Source organism: Syngnathus acus, chromosome 21 (genome assembly GCF_901709675.1).
Source record: "Syngnathus acus chromosome 21, fSynAcu1.2, whole genome shotgun sequence".
NCBI classification, from domain to species: domain Eukaryota; kingdom Metazoa; phylum Chordata; class Actinopteri; order Syngnathiformes; family Syngnathidae; genus Syngnathus; species Syngnathus acus.
The window spans coordinates 6,193,849-6,212,127 of record NC_051105.1 but is presented as its reverse complement, the minus strand read 5'-3'; the positions used below and the strand labels follow the sequence as shown (position 1 = coordinate 6,212,127).

General features: G+C 43.0%; 3 protein-coding genes across 7 annotated transcripts; 2 read left to right on the top strand and 1 right to left on the bottom strand.

Annotated features, from left to right (window-relative positions):
* Nucleotides 1-346: 346 nt before the first annotated feature.
* LOC119139805 (amyloid-beta A4 protein-like) lies at nt 347-9,754 on the bottom strand. Of its 2 annotated transcripts, XM_037280797.1 has the most exons (18): nt 9,512-9,754; nt 7,446-7,613; nt 7,243-7,372; nt 7,063-7,175; nt 6,697-6,887; nt 6,288-6,514; nt 6,000-6,167; nt 4,619-4,752; nt 4,477-4,551; nt 4,054-4,212; nt 3,787-3,915; nt 3,488-3,587; nt 3,247-3,314; nt 2,992-3,130; nt 2,850-2,903; nt 2,568-2,659; nt 2,243-2,389; nt 347-1,596 (listed from the first exon to the last, which is right to left on the bottom strand). In XM_037280797.1, exons 1-18 carry the CDS (start codon nt 9,569-9,571, stop codon nt 1,495-1,497), a joined length of 2,256 nt encoding a protein of 751 aa, XP_037136692.1. In that variant the 5' UTR covers nt 9,572-9,754; the 3' UTR covers nt 347-1,494. The 2 variants fall into 2 exon arrangements, with proteins under 2 accessions (XP_037136692.1, XP_037136693.1); XM_037280798.1 differs by lacking the exon at nt 6,000-6,167 and having other exon boundaries at nt 9,512-9,753.
* On the top strand, nt 8,319-13,885 carry piga (phosphatidylinositol glycan anchor biosynthesis, class A). 4 transcript variants are annotated; one of them, XM_037280804.1, is made up of 9 exons: nt 8,676-9,476; nt 10,516-10,736; nt 10,824-10,985; nt 11,074-11,344; nt 11,418-11,550; nt 11,759-11,891; nt 11,995-12,201; nt 12,745-13,224; nt 13,395-13,885. In XM_037280804.1, exons 1-8 carry the CDS (start codon nt 9,266-9,268, stop codon nt 12,991-12,993), a joined length of 1,587 nt encoding a protein of 528 aa, XP_037136699.1. In that variant the 5' UTR covers nt 8,676-9,265; the 3' UTR covers nt 12,994-13,224; nt 13,395-13,885. The 4 variants fall into 4 exon arrangements, with proteins under 4 accessions (XP_037136701.1, XP_037136699.1, XP_037136698.1 ...); XM_037280806.1 differs by lacking the exon at nt 8,676-9,476 and adding an exon at nt 8,319-8,564 and having other exon boundaries at nt 10,516-10,985; XM_037280803.1 differs by having other exon boundaries at nt 10,516-10,985.
* A 240-nt stretch (nt 13,886-14,125) lies between these two features.
* Nucleotides 14,126-17,479, top strand: LOC119139815 (lanC-like protein 3). Its single transcript, XM_037280815.1, has 5 exons — nt 14,126-14,855; nt 15,102-15,225; nt 16,124-16,321; nt 16,379-16,586; nt 16,845-17,479. The coding sequence occupies exons 1-5, from the start codon at nt 14,319-14,321 to the stop codon at nt 17,002-17,004; spliced, it is 1,227 nt and encodes a 408-aa protein (XP_037136710.1). The 5' UTR covers nt 14,126-14,318; the 3' UTR covers nt 17,005-17,479.
* Nucleotides 17,480-18,279: the final 800 nt, after the last annotated feature.

Here is an 18,279-nt window from a genome sequence, read left to right as displayed (position 1 = left end):
TCACCTGAACAAGAGCTTCAGTTCACATGTCCGTGTTGGGATATGATATGTTCATGTTAGGAAGGGATGACGAGAGGAGATGTGGATGTGACCACACTACAGACCTAAGGGACAAGACACACCGCTGCAATGAAGAACCAAATGGTGAGTCGTTATGAAGGAGTGGCAATAAAAATAATAATATACTAATCTGTGATTATTAAAGATGGAGGTGAAAGGGAGTTAATGGAACACAGGCCTATTTTTGCCCAAACATCCAATTTACAATCAATAATGGAATGACTCGACAGGAATGATTTGGATATTAGCCTCCAGCTCCACTCTCGTGGATCTGTCGAAAGGTCCGATACAGTCTGCAATGAGGGCAAATACAGTGGAACCTTGTAATTGGAAACACAGTTACACTGGTTGACTAACAAGCTTTCCTAATTACCAAGTCATTTTCCTATTGGACTTCATGAATTATTAAATTTGCTTGTAAAACAAACAAACTAAATAATACTTTCTCTGACAGTAATGGAGTGTAGTGAATTTACTGACATTGAAGGAATTATTTTTTCTCAGACTGAGCAGCATGTTCCTTTCCTCCACTTCTTTGCCTTCACCCGTTGCCATCATCCTTCACACAAAAAAAGGTACTGACAAACAAAATCAATTGTTTTCATTCATTTTTGTTCCACGAGGGAGGTTCCACTGTATTTGATGATAATCAGACGTTTCCCAGAATGACAAAGACAGAGTGCATAAAACGCAAACAGTAACACAATCATCTTCCTTTCGGATACTATGACACTTTATATATTACATATAGTAAGTATTTGAGGGTTTTTTTGTTTTTCATTTCATTTTTTTGCCCATGCAGCTAACACAACGGTGAAGCATGGAGAGAAGCTTAAAAATTGTTAAAGCATTCTGAATATTTTTTTCTTCTTCTTCTTCTTCATATCGCACAAGTTCACAAAGAAGACACCAGAAATGTACAATCCCGCTAAAATATCTAAAAGTCAACGACCCGGTTGGATTGCATCCGTCGATATGGCCATGCACTACATAGACGTACAGCTAATCTCCTTCATATAATACACACAAAAATGAAAAGATTCCTTCTTGAAACAAACCTGAAATGTTTTGAGCTGTATGGTTTTAAATAGCACAGTGCTGCGATGATTATAATAATATTTATATACTATGTGTATATACTGTATAGCTATAATCAGTTGATGAAGTTCATTGAGTACAAACACTGCAAAGGGGGTGTTGTGTGATTGGCTTCAGTGTGCAGGTGACACAAGCTACCCTTGTCTCACTTCCGTTAGTGTTACTTTGTGCAATTGAGGGGGTTCGCCAGGCTTTGTTCCATGTCTGCTTCCTTTGGCCCAAACAAAAAAAAAACCATCTTTGCTTTTGAAATGAGCACATTCGGCTTTTTCAAATGTCAAATGGGAGCAGAGAGTGGAACAGCGCCTAGGGGTGGGGGAACAAGAGGGAGTCTTTTTAGTTGTGGATCTGCTCAAAGAACTTGTAGGTGGGATTCTCGTAGCCGTTCTGCTGCATCTTGGCCAGGTGACGCTCCTCGGGCGTCACTGCCGCGTCCACCTAAACACCCAGCACAACAAGAGATTCTTGAAATCCAACTTGACAGCCATGATTTTGAAGCCTCAGTTTTTATGCATGGCTTTTGGTTCAATTTTGGCAGACTTGATAACAATACTGTTCTCTGAGATGTGTCAAATTTAGAAGATGGATTTTTACTGAGTAGGGTTGAGCAATTAATTGTAAGCAAAATTGACTATTGCAATGTAGCAGAATGCAATTTTCAAATCACAAAGACTACAATTTGGAATATAAACAGAAACAGTTCGTAGGCCTTGTTTTCTTTACAAAAAAGTATAAAAAAATTTTTTTAGACTAAAACATTTGTATGTATGATAAATCTGATGTTTATACAGATTGCGTGTGTAAATTGTGTTTATTTTTAAAAAATTAAAAAGGACCTTAAAAAAAAAACTCACATTAAATCATAATATTGAGGGGGGAAATAATTGCAAGGAGATCATCTTTCAAAATCTTTCAGCTCTATTTAAGGGACTTTAAATATGCACTCATTTGAACTTTGCTCATATAATGGCCAGGAGTGGGTTTACTCACCCAGCTGCAGAAAGTATGACAATTTATTTGCATTAAAAAAAAACTAAATGTAGCCAAATCCACTATCAGAGCAAATTGCAAATCACGCCTTTACCTCGATGACACCATGGTGAATAGAAGTGTATTGCTTCTTCCTCAGCATCACCAGGGTGATGACAATGACGGTCGCTATGACGACACCTCCCACCATCAGCCCAATGATGGCGCCTTTGTTGGAGCCCACGTCCTCGGCAAAAAAGACCTGTCATTGAAAAAGCGTCAAAAACAGTGAGTTAGGGGTTCAAATAAAGAAATAAATGTATTAAAACACACTTTCTAAGCACATTGTGAACTTATTTGAACACGCCAGATTGTACAGAAAATGTTATACGTGTTAAGAAATGTTCAAGTAGTAGTGGTGTTGCGGGGTCTTTTATTACCAGTTTTTGATGGTGGACTTCATAACCAGCACTTTGCCTCTCCTCGGTCTCCATACGCACTTGGGGCATCTCTTCTGGCTTCAGTGCAGACACTTTCAAAAACAAAGCATGCACATGCATTATAAAAGACATACATGACAAATGATTCCACCTATACAGAAGACAATAACGCACTGTAGGTGTTCCTAATATTTTGTTCTCATGTGACTGAGCAAAACAAATTAAGAACCCGGTAAAAAGTGTGTGGGGCTAAAACTAAAAACTACAAGTATAAGCAGATACCAGGCCGTGTGGGCAGTCCTCGATCTGGAAGTGGGCGGGCATCAACTGGCTCAACTGTGAAGAAATTGCAGGATTTTTGTTTGCTTTTGCGTACATCTGTCATGAGAGTCGTCAGTGAATGCACAGTAAGCGTGTGTGTTACCGTGGTTCTCAGTGTTGGGCTGGTTGAAGCTCTCGGGGTGGATGAAGCCCAAACCGCCGAGGCCGAGGTCCATGGGAGCCGAGCTGTACGCCTGGTCGGGCATGAGCGCGTCGTTGCCGTAGCTCATCCTGCCGTCCAGCTGTTTACCGAGACAGAGGACCCGTTAATGTGTGCTGAGTCAGATCACGGTGGTGATCCTGTATTTATTCAGCATGTGTGGGTGAGTTGGGGGGGGGGGGGGGCAACCTGACTCACCCTGCTGTCGCTCTGCAGGGAGGACACTTGCTGAGAAAGCTCGGACTGAACTCGTTTCACGATAACGGCTAGCGGAAGAAAAGACAGGATTGGTTGAAACGAATAATCACCGGTGAATAGTCACGCTCCCAAAATGAACTTGTCATTCGCGTACCTTGGGCCCTTCAAAAAAAAAAAAAAATACCTGCACCTCACATGCAACATGCACTTGTCTTTAAGAAAGGAAGTATCAGGGGCTTACAGACTTGGCTGTGGATCTCGCTGGCCACGTTGGGCACCTTGTAAAGCAAACCCAGCGACTGGTTCATCCTTTCGTCGATCACACGCAGGTGGGTCAAAACCTGCAGAAATAAAAAGTCATCGCTACAAATTACAACACGGCAAAATCCGTATTGCGCACAAATTAAAAAAAAAAAAATCTCAAAACCCTGCTCAGCAAGAAATATATATATTTTTAAACTCCAAATAAAAATATGTTTCAGGATGAATAAGACTGATCAAAATGATCTGCTGAGCAGTGTAAGAGGTCAGGTGGCGTACCTGAGGCCGAATCTGCGCCGCCTTCCTCGGGTCGACGGTTCGGACGTGCTCGTAATGTTTGACTGTGTGCTGGCGATCCTTCTGCTCTGCCCGAACGTATTTCTTCAGCAGACTCAGCACCTGACGAGGCTGGTGAAGGAATATCAATAGTGGCACTAATCACCCCATGAATGCAATGTCAATACTTCTTGTAAATGCATATTTGATTAAGGTTTGCTGTTTTCTACACATTACAAGGCAACAACGACAGTTTTAGTGTACGTGTACCCGTGGCGGGTCGGCCTGCAGTGCACTCAGGTAGTTTTCCAGGGCCATGCGTCGGCGACTGTTGAGCAAAGCCTCTACGCGGGCCATGTGGGTTTCCACCAGCTGCTGCCTCTCACCGGCCGCCTCCTGCTCCAGGGCCTCCACCTTCTCCTGGAAGTGCTACGACAGCACACGCAAGAGGACACGTCATTCTCAGAATCTCGTGAGAGAGCAGTATCAGAAAAAAAAATAATCGATTTTCACTTCCTGTAGGTATAGTCGCTAAGCGTCCCAACACTTCTGTACCTACTTTTCCTGCAGTTGGGACATCATGTTCTAAAATTTCGCAAAACCAGCACTGCGCTAATTTTAGCACGCTTTCTTAACCACAATATCATTAAAGCAAAAATTGAAGATCAAAATGGCTGTTTAATGCTCATTTACCTGAATAACAGCTTTCTTTTCAGCACGTGGGAGGTTCTTGGCCTTCCTCTCAGCCTCCTCCCATTCCTTCATCACCTGAAGATCAAGAGACATTATTCCGTGGACAAACGGTGCACGCCAGTGAAAACATCACAACACACACCTGGGACAGTTTTTCCCGATGCTTGGCCTCCAGGCTTTCCTTCGCCCTCTGGAAGTCGCCGTGCTCACTGTCGTCACCGGGGAACTCGAGGTACTGGTCCACGGCGTCTGGGGGGCTGGGCGCCATAGTGGGCACTAGGACGAGGAAGGAAGATCAAATATAGTGCAAGGAAGGTTACGGAAAAGTTGAGAGGAAAAAACGGTAACGTGATCCTCATGCCTCTAGAACATTGACAAACGTATACATTTAAAACAAGCAATGTTAGCATAAAAACGTACACCGTATTTCCTCAGTGGCTCGAGGTTTTTATTTACTCCAATGCGGAAGACCGGATGTTTATTTCTTATTATATAAGAATTGGGTCCAGCATATTGGTTCCATTTTTTTTTCTTACGCCAAGTTTTTTTTTGACACGCTGTCCTCCCACTATGACATCACACCACTGACTAATGTATTAAGTCAACTAACATGTGGAAACCTACAGACAATATACCAATATACTGTACAGGAAGTCTTTGTTTTGTTTTTGTTTTTTAAAGAAAAGAAAAAGTGATACATCTATTTGAGATGAGCCGTTCATTTTTTTTTATTAACTGAAGCACGATTTTTATTTAAGTCGGCCACTATTCAAGGGAATACGGTAGCAGGTTAGACACAAGGGACATTGTACACACGTCAGCATACAGGAAAACACGTTATTATGGAATGAAGGGAGATGAGTGTCCCAGTGGAAAATGTGTTTATGTTTGACATAGGAGCTCGGAGATAAGATGAGGAGTGTCGAGTCATGACGATGAGAGAAGTTGCCCCCGCGCCAGACATGACATCTTAAGTCGAGGCATTGCTGCAGCAAGACATGCAAACACGTGCAGCTTTTGCCTCAGCTTTGAGGCGCTCGCTGGCTCACATGCTGAGGTTAAGTATCAGTTAGTGCTTGGAAGACAATATGACAAATGAGATGAGTCCCTGCGTGATCTGCTGGTGATTATCAGATTAACGCAACTGTTGTACAACTTGTTTACAGTCAATCGCTCCAACAGTTGTTAACTGTGCCGAGAGGTTTTTTTTATGAATAGAAAAGGTTTGGTTTAATCTGTCAGTATTACAAATGAATATTATTCATTAAACTATTTCTTATATATGAGAAGGATGTAACAAAAAATAGACTTTGGATTCCATGAAACAAAATAAGTGAACTATGACTAAATATCGATGAACTAACAACAATAAAACATTGTAAAAATGATATTTAATTCCTTAACCAGTCATCAGACTGGTCAAGACGGAAAGGAAAATGTGAGTACTAAAGCGAGCGAGAGATTCAGAGCAGTCAGGCTTCGGAGAGTTGACGACAACCCCGTTTTTCCATCCTGCGACTTACGCGAGCTGCTGCAGACAGCTAGGCAGTATTCCTCGGAATCAAAGTTATTCCTGTTGCCCCCGCAGCCCCCAAACAGGAAGGGGGCGCAGAGGGCCTTTTCAGGTATGAAGTACCAGCGCTCCAGCATGTCGTGACACGGGCCTGAGTCGGCGCGTGCCCAACAAGCGGCTGAGGCGCGTACACACCGAAGCGACGACACAAAAACAAGAAAGAAATAAAGCAATGTCGAAAATGATCACCAAAAATGAACAAAAAGATGAATAAAAACCAAGGGGACTGTTTACGTACCTCGAACCACCTCCTCAATGGATTCAGTGGTGGTGGTGGTTGTCATGGCGACGTTAGCGTCGCGCTCGTCGCTATCCCGCTCGTTGGCCATGTCATCGTCTTCCTCCTCTTCCTCCTCGTCAATTTCTTCATCGTCATTCTCGTCCCTTTCAAAAGTGTCAGTCTCTTCATCATCTTCCTCATCATCCTCTTCCTCCTCAACAGCAGTGTCCGTCAGCTCCGCCATGCTAGAGAGGAACAGTTCAGATAGTTTGGGGATTGAAATGATAACAATGGAGCCATTTGGATTCCATTATAAATCGTCTCAATTTGAGTGAGGAAATCATATAATACAAATGGATTTGTTTGCTTTAACTCTTGTGGTATGGTGAAGTGACATTATGGACAACCAAAAGAGAAAGATGGATACCCGTTATCGTTGTTCTCAGGCTCAGCTCCGCCCCACCAGACGTCCGACTCTTCGCCATCCATCGCCGCGCTATCGGACTCTTCCTCGGCTTCGATTGGGCAGCACACAAACTCCACCCCTCGGTAAAGATCAATACCGCACGGCATCAGCAGCCCGTAGTCATGGAGATTGGTGGCGTGGTCTCCACAGGACTGATGGATGAAAAAATGAAAATGTGGTCTCATTTGATTCATGACGTATCCGCAGAAACACCGATTACCATAATTCACAATGAAAAATCTATTTGAATGAGCATCTCGAACGCGAGCGGATGGCAAAAGAAACTGAACATAAGATTCGCCACGGGGGACTCAAACAGTGACGCACCTCTTTGGCCACAGCGTGCCAGTGCAGATGGCTTTCGCACTGGTCCATATATTCCTTGTGCAAGAACTTACACTTGTCAGGAACCAGCAAGGCATCGCTCACAAACTCCCCGACTGAAAAGACACATTTTATTTATTTAGTAGACTAAACACACTCATTTGCATACACGAGTGTGCGTACCCAAGCAGCGGTAGGGCACCACGATGTGATTGTGACTGCGGCAGTGCTTGCGGCCTTTTTTGCACCAGTTTTGGATGCTGACAGGCTGGTTGGCCTCCACGACATTAGTGATCTGAAGTTCTGGATACACCTGGAGAAAACATTCTATTTTTCCAACATTTCCTGCCGTTGCATCTGCTTAGCGTCTTGCCACGCCTCCCTACCTCTTGGCAGTAATTCAGGATGCCTTCCTTGGTGGCGATGCAGCTGTTGGAGCCTGAAGGGTCTGGCTCCCAGTTGCCACTCTGCACATTGATGTGCATGTTGAGGTTGCCACAGAACATGGCAACCTGAGGCTCGGTCAGCAAGCCCACTGAGTCATCAGCAGGCACCTGGATTTACAAAGTGGAACACTATTCAGCCTCTCACAGTAGGGAAGTCCGTCATGATTGATTACTTTTGAATAGTTCAGTTAATTGTGTGGAATTATTGATTAATCGTGAAAGTTTAGCGAGTCCAGGGAGCACTGTTTTCAATGCAACAATCTGTTTTGGGGAGTTCATTTCTGCATGCATGGATAATTATTTTTGCCATCTGAGCTTTCCTGATGTGGTTTTATATTATTTGTATGTTTCTGAGTTCTTGCAACTGTTTTCTGATGTGGTGCCTTCACTAATGACAAATAAGGTGACTCTGAATTTCCAGCTCCCTTTCCTGGTATAGGTCAGAATGTACTTGCTGTTTCCTTTCGGGTGAGGGGACACAATAGCCGGAAACTTCTGAATGTGACAGGGAAAAAAGAGGAAGCGATCCATTTTTTCATTGTATACCATTGAAACAAAACTGGCTTTACAAAAAAAATGGATTTTGTTTCCTGTCTGAATAGAAACAAATGGACCATCATGCCAGATAATAAGTTGTTTTCGCATGACGTCACGTATAGTGAGGTTGGGAGGTCGACGAATCTGTCTGAAAACAATATCCCAGACGTTCTCGACCACCAACATGACAATATGATCCAAAAATAGTTCTTTTAAAAAAATGTAAATTATATTGAAAGGTCATCAATCAACTGTATTAATGCTGGGGCATACTTTAAAAGGATATGTTTTAATGATAAAGACATGGAAGACAGTTAGTGCGAACAGTTTCCCTTTCACAAAGATGAAAATTTCCTGACATTTAAAGCTGTGGTACACATGGATGCTGGCATTTTGCGCCACTGGATCACAATGAGAATCATTGTTGACTCTTTCATGAAGATAAAAAATGTAGCCGAAAGACCTGTTATTTAAAACAACAACGAAACTTTTTGTCTGGATGTTGGATTCAGCTCTTACAAGGTAATGATAATAATAATAATAATAATAATAATGATAATAATAATGATAATAATATCATTCCTCAACCGAGCCGTACTTTTTTTTTAATGCAGTGTGTTCAATTGACGGACATTGCAGGGTAAGCCGTGATCGTATTTTGAAGAGGTGTTTGACTCCCTGAGCCGAAGCCAAACAGCCGCAAACGGGAGGCGCCATCTTGCTTATGTCATAACTGCACAGTGTTCAAGTTGGCTTAAATGGCTTCTGACAGGGAACTGCCATAGTGCCAACAATTATTGGTTTCAAAATACCTCGTGTGGCAAACGGTATTACCACATCTAGAGGCTTTTCTTTTTCTTTTTTTGGTTATTTTCGTTTTACAAGAGAAATGTGACTTGTGGCCTTTGCCAGCTGCACCATTAGCTTAAAAGCTAATGCTAGCGCATAAACGTCATTATCTTCGTTAATCTAGCAGGACGTTTAAAACCCCAAAACAAATTGAAGAGGAAGTACGCATCTAATGCGCGACTTTATTCCATAACATAAAAAGAGGTATTTTTCCATAACTAATTTTGACGGACTGAGGCTTTGGGCCTTGTTAGCCTGCAATTTTAGCAGTTGCTAATCTATGCGGAAAATCAGTGTGCTCAACAACAATGCAGATTGCGCATCTTCACACGCGTTATGTTAACAGTGATGTGAGGAACCTAATAATGGGTTGAATGTTGCAAGGGGGTCTTTACATTTGCTTTTTAGATGCAACGATGATGTTACGCTCAAAATATAATATAGACCGTAATTTCCTCCTACGTCATATTCATTTCGACATGAGTATGACACCGTACCCTCCAGAGGAGCAGCCCGGAAACCGATCACAAATATTCGGCCACAGGCTGATGGGGATGATGACAGTAGAGGTATTGGTTGGTAGTGGTAAGTGGGCTTACTCCATTTATACTCCGACTCACCTCAGATGAGACCGTCAAGGTCGCCGCAAGTAAGAGCACAAACGCCTTATGTGCCCCCATCACGTCCTCCCTGTATCCAGTACAAACCAACGACCTCTTGGCGATGTCCCCGTTAGATGACGGCTTGTTATTGGAATAAATCGCGCCTTTGGCTTGATACGGACGTGGCGGATAAAGTGATCCCTGATCCCAGTGATCCCTCCTCCCTGTTTTTCCTTCTCTGTGGTGACGGATGGAGGCTGGATGGGGGTGGGAGGGCCGGTGTTGGATGGAGTCTGCGTACAGTAGAGTTATTTAACCCGTGGTGGGAAATAAACTATCGTTTATAGCTTGTCCCCACCATCAAATATGAAATACTAAACCCTAAACCAGCGATAAGTTGTATAAATAATGTACAGAAGTTGTATTGCTTTGTTTTAAACAACTAATGATCCGTGTCAAGTGTGGTTATTTCTGGAACCTAACATAGAAGTCTAAATTAGGTTATTCCATAGACCTCATACAGATGCCAAAATTAAATCCATCAAATATGAAATATTGAACCCTTAACCAGCCGTAATTTGTACGAATGTTGTATTGCTTCGTTCGAAACGCTAGGGGCAGACATGTGCATAAATATTGCGCCACCGTAAAAAAAAACAAGAAGAAGAACGGGGGAACGATTTAGTAATTGCATTTACTCGTGTTCAGCAATAGGGGTCACTAGAGCAGAAGGAAAAACGTAAACATATGACGTCATGAACCCGGAACTTACATGGTTGTTCGACCTGGCTAGCGCCTGGCGAGCTAATACAAAGGAAAATGTACACTGCTAGAGTTGTCCGTAGTTTGCCAAGACGAAACAAGACAAAACGGTAAGAACATTTTAATAGACTCGGTTAAATCCTTTGCGCTTATGAAGTATATCAAGCTTCGATCCGATGTTGACTAGTTCCGGCACTGCTGCGTCCGGACTGTAGTCATGCTCAACGTTAATGAAATTGTGTTTCTGGTTATCATTACAGCTGACATTTGTTATCGTACAAGTACCATGAGCCACAGAAGAAGGGCAGCAGCTTTCAATCATGCATCTCAGACCGTCTCTGGGCCCCCATCTGAGTCCATCAAAACCGCCACAAAGACGCACAACATTTGCATGGTGTCTGACTTCTTCTATCCCAACATGGGAGGAGTGGAGAGTCACATATACCTCCTGTCCCAGTGTCTGATTGAGAAGGGACATAAGGTGGTGATTGTCACTCATGCCTACGGTCACAGGAAAGGCGTGAGGTATCTGACCAATGGCCTTAAGGTCTACTACCTGCCTCTGCAGGTGATGTACAACCAGTCCACCACCACCACCTTCATCCACAGCATGCCACTCCTGCGCAGTGTGTTTGTCAGGGAGCGCATCACCGTGGTGCACTCGCACAGCTCGTTTTCTGCTATGGCCCACGATGCTTTGTTCCATGCTAAGACTATGGGCCTAAACACGGTATGTTGTTCTTAAGATGGATTCACACTGTAAGTGACTTTATTTACATATAGTCATCAGTTTATGATATAAATGTATGTTTTCATAGGTGTTTACTGACCACTCGCTCTTTGGCTTTGCCGACGTGAGCTCAGTGCTGACCAATAAGCTCCTGACGGTGTCGCTGTGCGATACCAACCACATCGTGTGCGTCTCCTACACCAGCAAGGAAAACACTGTGCTGCGCGCAGGGCTCGATCCGGAGATCGTGTCAGTCATTCCCAATGCGGTCGAGCACAGCGACTTCACGCCCGACCCGTCTCAGCGCCATGACGACAGGATCACCATTGTTGTGATCAGTCGCCTTGTCTACCGCAAAGGTACAGTCTTTGTCGCTCTTGGTTGTTCACACTTTGAATATAAAGGTTTACTCTGAGGTTTCCAACTTTTCAGGCATTGATCTTCTCAGTGGAATCATCCCAGAACTCTGCCTCAAACATCCAGATCTGCATTTCCTCATTGGTGGAGAGGGGCCAAAAAGACTTGTGCTGGAGGAAGTGAGGGAGAAATACCATCTGCATGACAGGTACTTTGACAGGACAAGCCATCTCCCAGGTTAACAACAGTGACACTTTATCCTTCCTACAAATGGACAAGAAAATAATCCCACCAACATGCTCCAAGTTTCGTAGCAACAACTCCATATTTTTGTTTTCACTTTCTGTAGGCCATGTGTTTGAATACTTTGATCGTAACATGTGTGAAGTGTTTATGCTGAATTGATATAAATGCAGGGTGCGCCTTTTGGGGGCTCTGGAACACAAAGATGTCCGAGGAGTTCTGGTGCAGGGTCACATCTTCCTTAACACGTCACTCACAGAAGCTTTCTGCATGGCCATTGTGGAGGGAGCCAGTTGTGGACTGCAGGTGTGCCGAGCAATCCTTCACCCAACGCTTACAAGAAATAAAGGAGAAATGTCTGTCACTTTATAACATTTTTATCATTTTCTCTTCTGTGACTTCCTTAAAGGTTGTCAGCACTCGTGTAGGTGGGATTCCTGAGGTTCTACCAGAGGACTTGATCACGCTTTGTGAGCCAACGGTGCAGTCGCTGTGTGCCGGGCTGGAAACGGTCATAGAGCGACAGCGCTCTGGCTCAGTACCCACGCCCGCCTCCGTTCACGCTCGGGTGCGGAACCTCTACACCTGGAGAAACGTTGCGGAGAGGACTGAAAAGGTGCGTTTAACAGAACGCTTAACCTTCCACTGTGATTTCACAAACGTGCACTATAGTGAAGGAGGACAATAATTGTTTTCTGAGACAAATCCTTACTATACTGCCCTCACAAATTATACTACTATAACTTTTAAAGTCACATTTTAACTTTAACGGCTGTGCAGGTGGAAAAATAAGTTATGTACTAAAGGTAGTAACACTTCAAATACTGTCGCAATTTCAAGGGAGAATGAAGAAGGCCTAAAAAATAGACCACTTTGCTAATAAACTGCAATGCTAATAAACTCACGAAACACTCTTAATTTTAATGGGGATAACGGATGAGAACAGAGAGCCTCATAGAAGTGGCCTTACATCTCCCTTTTCCACACTAGCAGCATTTAACCTAGTAAAGTAAAAGAAAAAGAACAATAAAATATGTAAATATGACCCTGTTGAGCCTAAACTAAGTGAAGCCCCAAAAAAAAAAGTGACCTCAGAGTGTTCGACCGGAGGTTGTATGTACACTCTATATTTAATGCATCAAGTTGTTTTCTCTCTCAGGTGTATGACCGAGTATGCGGCGAGGAGGTGCTCCCCCTCAACCGACGCCTCCGGAGGCTCAGGACTCACTGCGGCCCAGTGGCCGGCTCCATCTTTGCCTTTGTGGCGGTTCTAGACTTCCTCTTCCTTTTGCTTCTCCAATGGTTGCTGCCCGACAGACTCATGGACGTGGCCGTGGACGCTAGCGGTCCTCTTGGACTGTGGCAGCAACAACCAAGCAAGAGTAACGACAAAGCTCTCGTCAAGTAAGCGGCTTCATCATGCTTGTTTATTGGGCCCCAAAACTATGGTGAGATTAGGAACTACAACTTTTGTTTACGTTATTTTCTTACGATCTATGTCTACTGTGTCAAAACATTGGCACTCTTTTTTTTTTTTTTTGTTCTATTTATTCTTTTGTTTCTTAATCTTCGTAAGGACTCGTTTCCTACTTATTATCATTCATTATATATATTATGAGCATTTTTATCAATTAAACACTACCGTAATTTTCGGACTATAAGTCGCGGTTTTTTTCATAGTTTGGGTGGGGGGGCGACTTATACTCAGGAGCGACTTATATACATATATATGTTTTTTTTCACTTTTTTGGGCATTTTATGCCTGGTGCGACTTATACTCCGGTGCGACTTATAGTCCGAAAATTACGGTAAATATTACTGAATGTTGACATGAGCACTCTTCTGGTCCCATGCAGTTTTTGATCAAACTGAAACAAGGGAATTATTTCATGCACATGTTCGAGACTTTTGTTTCCAGTTTTTCCTCCAGGCTATGACCTAGTGTACCTCACAGTGCACTGTTTTTTTTTTTTTTTTATCTACTATGATCTTTTTCTTAGGACAGGTTGGTCCAGTTGAGCTGGTAAAAGACAACCCCCTCAATTTCTACTGTTTTCTTTAACAAATAGTGAAGCTTAAATGCCAGGCATATTGGGAAAATCCAATTTTTCAGGGCTAATGGTGCAAATTTGTGTAAAGTTTTTATTAGCACAACAATAGATGAAACTATACACTCCAGTGACGCTTGGCTGAAACGTGTAGGCAAATGTAAAACAATTGTCTGTGTTATTCTATTATCAGTGTATTGTTTTAAAGTGGAACTTCCGGTGTTCAATGGAAAATCTGGTTGAGGATGCACAGTTCCATGTCCATCTACCTTTTCCCGTGAATGGGTTGTGAAAAGACACCGTTATGGAAGAACATGATCGAAAAGTAGCACCATGGACAGCTTCAAATGACTCCCCCTGCTGGTCACTTCCTTTCCAAAACAAACTTGTCCCACAACGTTCCTTCAGGGATTCAGTTTAAGCTCCGCTTTGTTTTGATTTCAGAGCAAATTCTCCCATGAGAAATAATAAAAATGTACTTCATACATGAATGAAAGAATGAATGAATCATCATCCAATCTGAACCCAAACCATCACTGGTGACGACCAATCAGCTCAGCGCTGTCGGGATTGGATCATTGGAGGAATATTTTCTCCACCTTCCTCCCATCTTTAAGCAGGCAAACAATCATTTGGTTGCCGCCACCTTCCACCACCTACGCCGTCTTCGGCATCTTCCTCGGGGATGGAGAACACACGCTGCTTCGCCAACCGCTTCTCGGACTACAGCAAGGGCGCGCTCCTGCCAGACCACGGGGTCGAGACGGTGGTTCCGGCCGTTGTGGCCACGGTGGACAAGATCCTCCAAAAGGTCCCCATATCCCTGGACGACTGCGACGGCGGGCTGTACGACGGTCCAGCCGGCGTGGCGTACATGCTTTACCACGTCAGCGAGTGTCCGCTGTTCTCGGAGCGGCGCGACACGTACCTGAAGGCGGCCAAGCGCATCATTGACGTCTCGGTGCGCTATGTGGACGCCGAGCCGGACAGAAACATGCGCGCCGCATTCCTACTCGGCGGGGCGGGCGTTTACGCCACGGCCGCGATGATCTACAAGTCCCTGGGTTTGGCTGACTTCGTCAAGCCACTGACGAAATTTCGCAATCTGTGGGAAATATGCGCGCCCATTCATTTCCTGGAGTGCGGATCTGATGAGTTGTTTGTGGGCCGGGCAGGTTACCTGTGCGCGGCCTTGGTCCTCAAACAGAAGCTGGGCATTGAGGTATGAATACCTAGTTTTCTCGAAAATAAATTGACAGAAAATTTAAATATAAAATGAATCGAAGAGAACACACATTAAACACAAACAACAACACAACTATTGCAGTAATTTTGGCTTTGATACTTTGATGCAAAATCCTACTGTGAACGTTAGTATCATGTTTCTTTGCATTTGATCTGCAATACACTGGGATCATGAAATCCGAAAATGAACTATAAAATATATAACTTGTGTTTTAAATTGCAGATTCTCAGCAAGGATCAAATCAAGTCAATCTGCCAAGCCATCATCGAGTCAGGAAAGCAGTATGCCAGGAAGAAGCGAAAGCCTTTCCCCCTCATGTACTCCTACTATGGAACAGAGTATCTCGGTAAGAACCACCCACATTTGAGTTATAGGCATGGCCATAATAATCAGTGATAAGATTGTGATATCATTTATTAATTAACTGTCTCTTGAAGAAATTAGATTGCGCCACTTGGCTGCATCTCAACTAGTTTGCGAGAATTTTCAGAAAAAGTTACCATTGTATATTTGTCGTAAATAATTTGAATTTCCATTTCAACAAAGAGTTCATAACGGAGGGAGATCAACATGTGTGAAGCTAACTGTCCTTTCCTTGATTTGCATCAGATGACCAGACCTGAGCACCACAGTAACTATCACACCAACACACAATTAGTAAGCCATATTTGCATGAGGTCTAAAACAACAAATGACACACAAATGACAGCTTTTTAACCCAAAATAATGATTACGGGCTGTGGTTATGATCCTGCTGCATGTCTATACCAAATTGGATTATGGATTTAACCATTTAAAAATCTGATGGGAATTCCCAGACAGTTGCTTCCCACCGTTTTAAAAGAGCTGTGTTTTTCCCTGCATGTTTTTAATGTGAATCAGAAAGGACAAAAAACAAATCCTTTGAGGAATATTCTCACATTTTTTATTTGATACCTGCAACATGTACCAAAGGGAAACAAAAGACTGAGAAAATTGTGAAAGAATATATACACTATAAAGAGAACCTTTTTTTTTTAAACCATTTAAAAAGTTCATCTTTAATACATCTAGAAATCATTGATTATAATGAAAATAATTTATCCATCATGCCTGCTTTGTGACAAAAAGCCTGTCATTCAGTAGTCCTTTGTTAACATGCTTCAGGTTGTGTGCGAGTGTGAACAGCATGGTATGTCCCTGCATGTGATTTTTGGTTGGGTTTCGCATGTCTTCCCCCCCCCCCCCCCCCCCCCCCCTGCCAGGCGCTGCCCACGGCTTGTCGTCGATACTGCAGATGTTGCTGAGCTACCAGGAGCTGCTGAGCGGCGCCGACAAGGACCTGGTGTGGCAGAGCGTTGATTTCCTCATGAACCAGGAGCAGAACTGCAACTGGCCCGCCGAGCTGGGCGCGATCATTGAGCGCGAGAACGAGCTTGTCCACTGGTGTCACGGAGCTCCAGGTATGTGAGCAATATCCTCCACCCCCTAATACATCTGACTGTTTCCACCTACCATAGGTGTGGCTTATCTCTTCGCCAAGGCCTACATGATGAATAAGAAGCCGCAGTATTTGGACACGTGCATACGCAGTGGCGAGCTGGTGTGGCAGAAAGGTCTTCTGAAGAAAGGACCTGGCATTTGCCACGGCGTAGCCGGCAGCGCTTACGTCTTCCTGTTGCTCTTCCGCCTCACCGGCTACTCCAAATACATCTACCGAGCTCAGAGGCAAGAATCCTATTGTGCACAACTTCAGTGACATCCAATATCAGAGCTGTAGCAATCATTTGCTAAGGCATTTAATTCTCAATCCAAAAGACTTGTTGAGTTTTATTTTTTCCCTTTTTTGTGCTACAAATTGCTATCCAAAATTTGGACATCATTGTCCTCAATGTTCCTTCTTGAGATGCAAACGAAATAATGACAGACCCAAAAAGCGGTGAGTACCAACATTCTTGATTAACATTTGGCTTTACCTCCACAAAGGTTTGCCGAATTTCTGTTCACGGAAGAGTTCAAGACGGGCTCGCGCTCCGTCACCAGCGTCTGCAGCCTGTTTGAAGGCCTGTCAGGGACCGTCTGCTTCCTGGTGGACCTACTGCAACCGGAGCAGGCTGAATTTCCGCTGTTCAGCGTCTTTGACTGAAGGTCAGGACACGTAAAATGATACTTGAAGGTGAAATCGTCTTAAAGTGGAGGAAACGATGTTTTTGAAGTGCAATAGAAACCTATTTTGTGCTATATATATATTGTACATGTACGTGTTTGAGTGAGTGTTCAACCTTTCAGCTTTCCAGACTAAGTAGCACATTACCTGTTTCCGATTACGCTTCTAAAATGCAATTCAAGCATAGGAAGTTTTTAATGGCCGTGAATAATAATTGTTTATTGAATTAAATAATTAAATGTAGCATATGACTCAAGTATGCTACTCTCAGGAAAAAATAAAATAAATAAAAACGACAGATGTCTATTCAACCTTTCAAGGTTGTATATTAGGCTTATGCCTCAAAATGAGACAAGGAAATAAAACAGGAAACTAATACATTTTGCAGATCGGAAAAAAAAGTCAAGCACCACACATTAGGGAGCCGATGTTCCTAAAGGCTAAATGTCTTTTTATTTTATAAACTATAGCTTCTCGATAATGCAAAAGCCAAAAAAGTAATAGGCCTCTACGCTCGGTGCAGCCTAATTAGCTTAACTGGCTAGATCTTATGCTAATAGCATGTTAGCTTTATTTTTGAGTTGACTAAAGAGTAGCATTAATTTACAGACAAAAAATACTTTGATAAACTTGGAACAGTCAAAAGAAACATGATGCCTCTTGCAATATTTCATGAATTGGAACCTTCTGTCAAATATATTTGACAGCCAAACACATTCAAATGGCAAGTGCTGGTCTTGACCAGTCTTGATGGAAAATCTCGAGTCTGGCCAGTCCGAGACGGAAGTACGACTGATAGTTTTTCTGTGACTAGACCAAGGCCCCTCAAAATGTGTTACTACACCAGCTTTGGCGGCACCTTGTGGCATCTCAGGGCGTTTCAGAACGCGTAAAAGAAGCAAATAGGTGCAGTTTTTTTGTGAATAACAGACTATAGTTAAAAAAAAAAAAAAGAGACATTTTGAATTCAACAAAGCACCGGTGTCATATTCTATGCTGTGATTAGCCAGTGTTAGTAAATCTAGGGTGTGTCTTCATAAAAGATTAACTTCACCGATATTGCACAGGATAAACAGACATTTAAAAAAACATACATGACTTTAAAAGATTTTCTACCATCATACTATACCAGCTGGGCGCCACACATCTTGTTTAAATAAAAATGATGTATTACATTTAAGATAAGATGAAGCATACATGCTAACAAGCGTAGCAAGGTTAATTGTTCTTTCTCATGGTGATGTGTTTTTTTTT